Source organism: Xenopus tropicalis, chromosome 2, assembly GCF_000004195.4.
Source record: "Xenopus tropicalis strain Nigerian chromosome 2, UCB_Xtro_10.0, whole genome shotgun sequence".
NCBI lineage: Eukaryota > Metazoa > Chordata > Amphibia > Anura > Pipidae > Xenopus > Xenopus tropicalis.
Window position 1 is genome coordinate 77958838 of NC_030678.2, and position 9178 is coordinate 77968015.

Genomic DNA, 9178 nt, shown 5'->3' on the forward strand with positions numbered 1-9178 from the left:
AACGCCGGGATTAGGCCGAATCCTGGATTCAGTGCATCCCTATAGTGAACTCAGATAAACTATCATGTTTTCTGTTCAATCTGGGGAATTAGTTATGCTTGTGTAAAATAAATACGTTTCTCTTTTATCTCAGCACTGATGTAACATTTTTATATAAGCCCAAATGAATAAGCTCATTTAAATAAGGCAGATATACTGTATTTTCCCCCCAAAAAATACACACTTTTGGTCTCCTTTTTAGCTCAAATATCCTCCTCCCCATTATGAATTTTTCTTGGAGCCCGTAACCAGTGATAAGAGGAAGAGTAGTTTCGCATATATGCAGGCATACTAAAAACATAACACGTAGATTGAATGGTTTTTTAAAACAGAATTTATTTGTACATATTCAGAAGTAACCCTGCAAGCCGATCTATATTCTAGAGGCAGGTATTCAGTATGAGGCAATTTTCAGGACTGCATACCACTTACTGAACTGGGCGTATATATGGGCATGACATGACACAAACTGTTCTTTTTTTTTATCAGTAACAGATGAGAAGTTAGACAGTACCCTACAGTTCACTGATCAATAGGAATGGTACCGTCTGTGTGAGCAACAAAATAAAACAGGAGGAACACATTTGCCATAATATTCCATGCAAGTCTCTATGAATGACTCTACGAGTGGTGGTTATCAGGGGACTCCATAATGGCAAGGCATTGACCTCTCTTTGAGATCACCCTTAGTTCCAGAGTGTGACATTACAAGTATCTTGGGACTTGAGCTGGTGCCCTATTCCAGATAAGTTCACTGCCTCATCGCAGATGCAAAGTGAGTATTACTGTCACCACTGCTCCAGCCAGTAAGATGAAAGGGATCCAGGTCTTCAGGAATGCACCAAAGCTAAAGAAAGATAAATTAAAAAAAAAAGCAAAAACACTTTATTAATTATTATGTTCTTCCACCAATACAGACTGCAAAACTGAACAGATCCCTGTAATTTGCTTTTGCACATGGAAAGCACAAGGCAGATGAACTTACCTAACATATCTGCTGTATACAAGGCATAAAATACACAGCTTTACCATGTTCCAGGAGGTGTTGTTGTATTTCATTAGGTTCAGAGCCAGAGCAACGTGTGAGTGACAGTTATCACAACACAAGTTGTGCTGCGTGGAGAGAAAAAAAGTACAATATAGGAAAAGCTTGAAGGCCAGAATTAACATAGGGACCAATGAAAATCTAGCACCTTTTGGCACAAACTGCATGTGAAAGGTATCATTTGTACTGTATGGTCTTCACAAATTTATGTGTCTGAGAAATCTAACTGTATGGTTATATGGTAGTCATGGTTAAAAAAAAGCCCATTGAACTTTAAAGGAGAAAGGTAAAAAGTAAGTAAGCTTTATCAGAAAGGTCTATGTAAATACAGCCATAAGCACTCACAGAAACGCTGTTCTCTGTGAAAAGATTGGTTGTGTCTGTAATTCAGGTGCCAGAGGCACACAGCTCTCTGCTGTCTCTTCTCTCCTGCTCCCCCCTCCCTCAAGAATGCTAAGAACTCACTCCCCCCCATTAGGAATGTGGATCTGAGCCAATCAGCAGGAAGCTGACTCCTAGGGGCACATTTACTTATCCATGAACGAACAGAGTGTTCGTTCGATCGGACCAATCGTATTTTCTGCAACTTTTTTGGCGCTTTCGCAACTTTTTCGCCAATACGATATTATCATGATTAATACGATTTTTTCGTAAGCATTTTCGTGATATTTACGATCTTCAGAAATTTTCGTTTCCAATCCGAATTTTTCACATTCGGGATTCGAACTCGTGTTTTGATAAATCTGCCCCATAGTCTAACTAACTGAGCATGTTCACTTGGCCTGGGTGTCGGTGCAGGAGTGAGGCATTATGGGAGCTTTCTTTACACAGCTCAGCATTTTTTTTTCCTTTTTGGCTTCTGATCATCTGAACAGGTGAAATATGGGGAGACTTAGGGGCACTTTTGAGACAACTGAAGGTATGCCTGCAGCTTGAGATTAACTCTTTACTAGCCTTTCCTTCTCCTTTAAGTCAAGTTCAACTTTAAACTCTCCCCTCATCAAAATCGTTTTCTAATTTGTGGGCATAAAAACCAGACTGTCACTGGCAATTTGAGGCTACTATGTGATTCATATGTTTTACCATTAGTGATTTACGTTAAAGAGCTAAACCCTAATGATGAGTATGGCTAGAAATATTTTATAAACTAAACTGACTGCACTAGCTTAAAGTTTCAGCATCTCAATAGTAGTAATGATTTAGGTCTTAACAGTTGTTACAGAAGCACTGGTTTCAGAGCTGCCATATAATTTGAATCTATATAATTTACTAATTAGCCATATACTGTTACATTTATATTCTATATATACAGTATATTGTGAGTCAGTCCCTGAGCTCAGTAACTGACAGCAGCACAGAGCATGTGCAGTGAATAAACAGAAAAGAAGATGGGGAGCTATTGAGGCATATTAAAAAGCACAGATCTTCCCTGCTAAAGAGTTGTGGTTGCTTGTGGGGCTGGTACAGAAGCCCAATGCATAATCTACATTTCTAAGATTAGCTCTTTACTTAAGGTGGCCATACACGTGGCGATCTGACGATGTTTCGTACGACCATCGGTCGCACGAAACATCGTAAGATCCGCCACACACCATTCAGGGCTGAATCGGCAGGTAAGGAGGTAGAAACAATAGGATTTCTACCTCCTTCTGCCGATTCAGATCTGAAGGGAGAATTTTGGTCAGGCGCCTTCTATGGCGCCCGATCAAAATTTTCCAACTGGTCCGATCGGCGAGTCGTCCGATATCAGCAGGTTCCTGCGATATCGGTCGACTCGCCGACATACCATACACGCACCGATTATCGTACGAAACGAGGTTTCGTACGATAATATCGGTGCGTGTATGGCCACCTTTAGGCTTTAGTTCTACTTTAATGCTGATATGAATGTAACATCAGATATTTTGTCGTGTGCACTGGAAGAGATTAGCACAAGTGACCAAACACCCCGTTATTCCCCTGTATCCCAATGCAGGTGCCAAGAACAAGTTAGACTGTATAGAATTGTTTTCTTAAATAATTGTGCATTAAAATATTTTAGATCCAGGCCTATTTAGGGGTGACAGCAGTCTGAAAGTGGGAAACATGAATGGAAGGCTTCTGTGCTATGCTCAATACTATTCAAACTATAACATAGTGTCTCTTTTGTCAATGACATACCTGTACAAGCTCTAGACACAGGATTTTCGGATATTGTAAAATAAAATAAATTTGAACATTAGATGCCAACATCAATTTGCTTCTGTACCTCATATACACCCCTCCATTACAAACAATGCAGAAATGCAAGAAGTACACAAAGCTTATAGAGGTGTCTATCACTTTTGCTAAATATATATTATTGTGGGAAGGCCAATGCTGCTCACCATGTGATGCTTATATTCCTCAGATGCATCATTAACAGCTGTGTCCCATGGATTTGAACCATTGGCACGAATGAGACTGGGATCCAGTTGCCAGTACCTAAAAGAGAAAGGTGAGAGTAGAGTGGCAGGAATAGAGTAGGGGAGTATATTAGTAGAGGAAAGCATACAATACTCACTTTACTGGTTTTCCAAAGGCCATGCAGTCCTCCTATAATCACAAAGGAATTTTTAGGGTTATACAGACATTAATTTCTAGTCAAACCACGGTGTTCAAACTAATCTAAAAAGCATACACAACACAATTCAACAGAACATAACACAAAATGAGCACTGTGCTCAAACCATTATACCAATTTGTAAATTTCAACTAGCAGCAGAAACAGGAAAATATGTAGATTTTCTGATAAGTGAACTGCAATATCATACCCTTGAGCTGTGTCTACATTTCACAGCACCTGCTGACTTCTATGGCGTGCTGAGCCTGTCAGGAGTACTGAAAGTCTCTAGCCCTAGCAAGCATGGGTATACTTGTCCCAAATAATTTATTAGGATAAGTTCTATATATAACACAGAAAAGAAAGCAAATCTTTCCTATCCGCCTCACAGTGCAGTTATGGTTTAGTAATGGCTTGGCTGAGTTTTTTCAGTTGCTTTCTATGTAACACTACTACTAAATTTAGGCTTAAAAAGTAATTTGTTTTGTTCTCCGACCTGCAATCCAGAACAGCGAATTTCCAAACTGTTAAAAGACAAGGAAACCCCATGTTAACTATGATGCCCATTTTTATTACATAACAGTTACCTCATGGCCGTATCATACACAAAAAATGAGGAGATGCATTCATTTTGGTGGCTGCCATCATAGCCACAATATTTACTGTGAAAAAACAACGTGATTTATAAAGCCTTTTAAATATCAAGTCAGTTTGTTAGGGGATTTGAGGGATCAATAAGACTGGCTGTGGTAAAAAGGGCATGTGCAGTTTTGTTGCATGGACTACACACATGCTCTATGCCAAAGAAGGCTCTTTCTTATATATAATCTGGAAGGTAGCTTTGCTATAATAATAATAATGGCAGGTGAGAAACCTCTGAAACAGATATCACTCCCAGGCAAGTAGTAGATTAGGGCCAAGACATACTGCCTACTGCAGTGTGATATTTAATGTCTATTACCGTACCATAGCAAACAACTGTTTCTGCTTCAGAGGAGTTTTCTATAAGGACTGATGAGTACAAACAGCTAGTGTCCCACCATACCTAGTGAATTCTGCTTTTGGGGGCCTCTCCTACATTATTTCACAGATAGCCCTATACATACTTGGCCAGTGCCGACCTGTTTTTACCCTGGCCTAGTATGGGCTTTGCATTTGCCCAAAGGCTTAAGAATATGCAAGATATATGGGAATTTTTTTTAATGCACAATCATAAGTTTCCCACTAATGTGTAGTTATTGCCTTATACATCGTAATAGGATTGCACTGAATCCACTATTTTGGGAATTGGCTGAGACGTGAATCCTCCGTGAAAGAATTAGGCGAATACCAAACTGAATCTGAACCATAATATGCAAATTAGGCAATGGAAGGATTAAGGAGAACTGCACCCTGTGCGTGGTGATGATCTTCAACTTCCATGTTTATCTGACGAAAAGTCAATGATTTTAAGGTTTCAACTCGACAAGGGTGATGGATTTGGTAAATCTTGCTAAAAAGGCCTGCATCTTGGCTAAATCCCGAACCGGATCCTGGCTTCGGTGCATCCCTACATCATACATTACTGGTAGCTGTATGTTATGTTTTCTATCTACCTCTGGCTATTTGTACCTATTTTTACGATAAGACTTTGAAGCTGGACTTTACTTACTTTCTATTTCTTATGTCTTTTCTGTATGAAAACCTTCAATAAATATTCAGAAATTAAAAAAAAAGGAAAATTATTTGGCATACTACACTATAAACGAATAGCACGGAACAGCTTTCCAAACAGATGGTAGCTTTCTGTGTGGACATCTTGTGGTCAATTCTCTTTTAACTGTACAAAGAATTCAGGATAAATGACTGTGTGCCAGAACTTAGCTATATTCAGTACTATATAAATCATTATTTGTGTGTAATTTTGTGTGTAATTTTTGTTTCTATTTCTGGCTCCAGTTTAGCTCAAAAGTAATAACTTTAAAACCACTGAAAATCTGTAATGTATTTTCCAAATTAATGTTATGTTAATAAATATCTTGTAGATTGTAAGCTCTTTTGGGCAGGGCCCTCTTCACCTCTTGTATCAGTTATTGATTGTTTTATATGTTACTCTGTATGTCCAATGTATGAAACCCACTTATTGTACAGTGCTGCGGAATATGTTGGCGCTTTATAAATAAATGTTAATAATAATAATAATATCTTTAACTTCAAGTTGCTGTTTAGTCTTTATTTTCAGAGCTGTTCACAGAACTATTTAAAGGGGTTGTTCATCTTTAAATGAACTTTTAGTATGATGTAGAGAGTGATGTTGTGAGACAATTTGCAATTGAGTTTAATGTTTTATTGTTTGCTGTTTTTGAGTTATTTAGCTTTTTATTCAGTAGCTTTGCAGTTTTTGCAATCTGGTTGCTAAGGTCCAAGTTACACAAGCCACCATGCATTGATACTGGAATATTAACAGGAGCTTGCCTGAATAGAATGAGTAATAAAAACTTGCAATAACAATACATTTGCAGCTTTACAGAGCATTTGACTTTTAGATGGGGTCAGTGACCCCCATTTAAAAGCTGAAAAGAATTAGAAGAGTAAAGCAAATAACTCAAAAACTATAAAGCAGAAAAAATGAAGACCAATTAAAAAGTTGCTTAGAATTGGCCATTCTATAATATAATTAAAGTTACTTAAAGGTGAACCACCCCTTTAATGGTAGTTTTGTCTATTTTATTCACTGGTGAAGGCCAATAGTCTAGCATTTGCCTTGTTTTTCACCTAATGTCAATTTCAGTGCCTTGAAATTAAAAATGACAGACAACAAAATACCATGATGGGCTGTGCAGTAAAACATAAGATCAAGTCAAGTTCATAATAAATACTTTCTATATGATGTAATTTTCTTCTGGTGCCTAGTTATACTTGAACATAATTTTTACATCACTCACAGACACATAGTATGGTCCAGCGAAGTCTCTGATCACTCCTGATGATGTACAAATTCCCATGTGGCCAATGAATGGAAATAACCATCTAGGAGAAAGTAGAAGAAATTTTGAATAAAACAAGGAAAAGGGCAGAAAAGGCATATCAAGCACATATAAAAAAAAAACAAAACACAAAAAAACCGTAGACAAAAGCAGAGAACCTTAAACAGAGAAGGAAAGAAGAGTAAAACAGGTCTGAAGACAAGATTAGAAGAACACAAAGAAAGAAAAAGGTGTAGCTTAAAAAGTGACCATAGGATACAGAAAAAAACCCCAAACATTCTCTTTGTTGTCAGGCCCTTTAATACAGGAGATTCCATACATCAGAAGTTGTACACCCTTTGATACTTTAAGTCAAGGGGCTGATTTAACAAAACTTGTACAGGATTCCCAGCGATTCTATATGGCCAAGATTCTTTTTACAATCGGTCCAGCTGGTAGTTCAAAACAACTGGCGAGCTCAATTGATATGATAAACAATAACCAACATCAATACAGGTATGGAGCCAATTATCTGGAAATCCATTATCCAGAAAATTCTGAATTACAGTAAGACCATCTCCAATAAACTCCATTATAAGAAAATAATTCTAATTTTTAAAAAGTATTCCCTTTTTTAAAACAGTACTTGATCCCAACTAAGATATAATTAATCCTTAATGGAGGCAAAACAATCCTATTGGGTCTAATGTTTAAATTAATTTTCAGTAGACTTAAGGTATGGAAATCCAAATTAATGAAAGCCCCTTATGCAGAAAACCCCAGGTTCCAAGCATTCTGGACAAGAGGTCCCATATCTATATATTGAACTTTCAGTATTCATTATCCCAAAGCTGCCAAAATAACTGTTTTGGCTGCTGAAACCCATGAGAGCATTTTTTAAAGATATTTTTCAGTTGCATTTGATCAATATTGATCAAATCGACACTGTCCAGAAATACAGTTAATTTTGAATCCACTAATAATAAATGTATTTGACTTGTGTTAGTTTGAGCTCTGCAGAAATTAATGCAAAAGAGCATTATGGACCAAGCAGAATTCATTAAAAGTCACTTTTGAAATAGTCCTTTACAGCCTGCCAAAATGGTCAGATAAAACGCTTAAAATTTCTGAGGGGACATGAGCAATTTCCACGCATTTTGCCAGACGCAGTTGTCAACAGTGGGTCAAAATGAGAGATCAGCCCTTTGTACTCATAGGTACTTGTTACATTTACTTTTCATTATTAAAAATGATACGGTTAAATGTTTGGATCCCCACAGTTTAAAAAAGAAAAAACAAGTTTCCCAGTGTATTTCCACCATTAAGTGCAGCAGGATGCTCTTATAGTGAATGTTCCAATAAGAATCATATGCTGCTGCTACATAAAGCTGATCCTCATACACCTGGTAAGGCTGTGGAAAGCATAAAAAATTTTAAAGGAATACTGTCATGGGAAAATATGCTATTTTTAAAACGCATCAATTAATAAAGGTTCCCCAGGAGAATCCTGGACTGAAATCTGCTTTCAAAAAAAGATTTTTTTTTTTTATATTTAATTTTGAAATTTCACAAGGGACTAGCCATGTGATGCATTTCCCAGGGTGCTACAGCCATGTGACCTGTGCTCTGATATACTTCACACTGCAATACTGATATACTTACACTGTAAGTTGCAACTTAATAGTAAAACATCCAAGTCCAGTTTGGGACTCCTCCAGTTACATGGGAGTAGGAGAAACAATAGGTTACCTGAAAGCAGTTCTAATGTGTAGCTCTGGCTCCTTCTGAAAGCTCAGAACTGAGATAGCTGCCTACACACCAATATTAGCTAACAAAAATACATTTGTTGGTTCAAGAATAAGATTTTAAATGGTATAATGAATTATTTGATATGTCAAATGTGCAATTTAGAAATAATAAGTACACCATAAAATCATGATAGAATCCATTAAATACACTACATTTTGTATAGGAAGCAACTTGAACTTTACTTTCAGATTTCAATTAAAGCATCTTTGATTTACAAGTTTTGTGATGGCATGGAACACAGACAGATAAACCGCTGTTACTCAGAATGCTGATGAATAGATTTCTTAGAAAACAATTTAAGAAATAATTTGTATTTCTCAGTAGTTTTTCCACTCTGGGCATTATGACAATCTCAGCAATTGCTGCAACAAGAACCATGACATGCAACGTTGCACTGTATTTGTACTAGCACTTCGTCACAGGTATCAACAATTTACCTTCAGGCTGCCGAAACTGTAGTTAATTAAAGGCTAAAAAAGCCAAAAAGTGCATATTCAACATTGTAGGTATTTGTTTTTATATCTGTGTTTCCGGTATACATATTCACAGAGCTACACGTAGATGGCTTTGCAAAGAGACAGAGATACAATACTGCACACAGGTAATAAATGTAAGGATCCCTTAACGTCCTTACGTTAAAACGGGTATTGGGGTCCATACTATACAATGCGGATAGCGACAACGCTCCGGGTCAGGCTTCATCTTCTCCTCCAGCACTTCCGCCATCACGGGTAGCAGCAGAGCCACTTCCGCCATCAC

At 37.4% G+C, this 9178-nt stretch overlaps 1 protein-coding gene across 1 annotated transcript; it reads right to left on the reverse strand.

Moving 5' to 3' along the window:
* Positions 1-350: 350 nt before the first annotated feature.
* tmem222 (transmembrane protein 222) lies at positions 351-9178 on the reverse strand. The gene is given in 6 exon segments (NM_001078800.2): positions 351-886; positions 1025-1152; positions 3451-3547; positions 3627-3658; positions 6590-6674; positions 9054-9178. Coding segments are annotated over 6 exon segments (552 nt in total). The 5' UTR covers positions 9176-9178; the 3' UTR covers positions 351-798.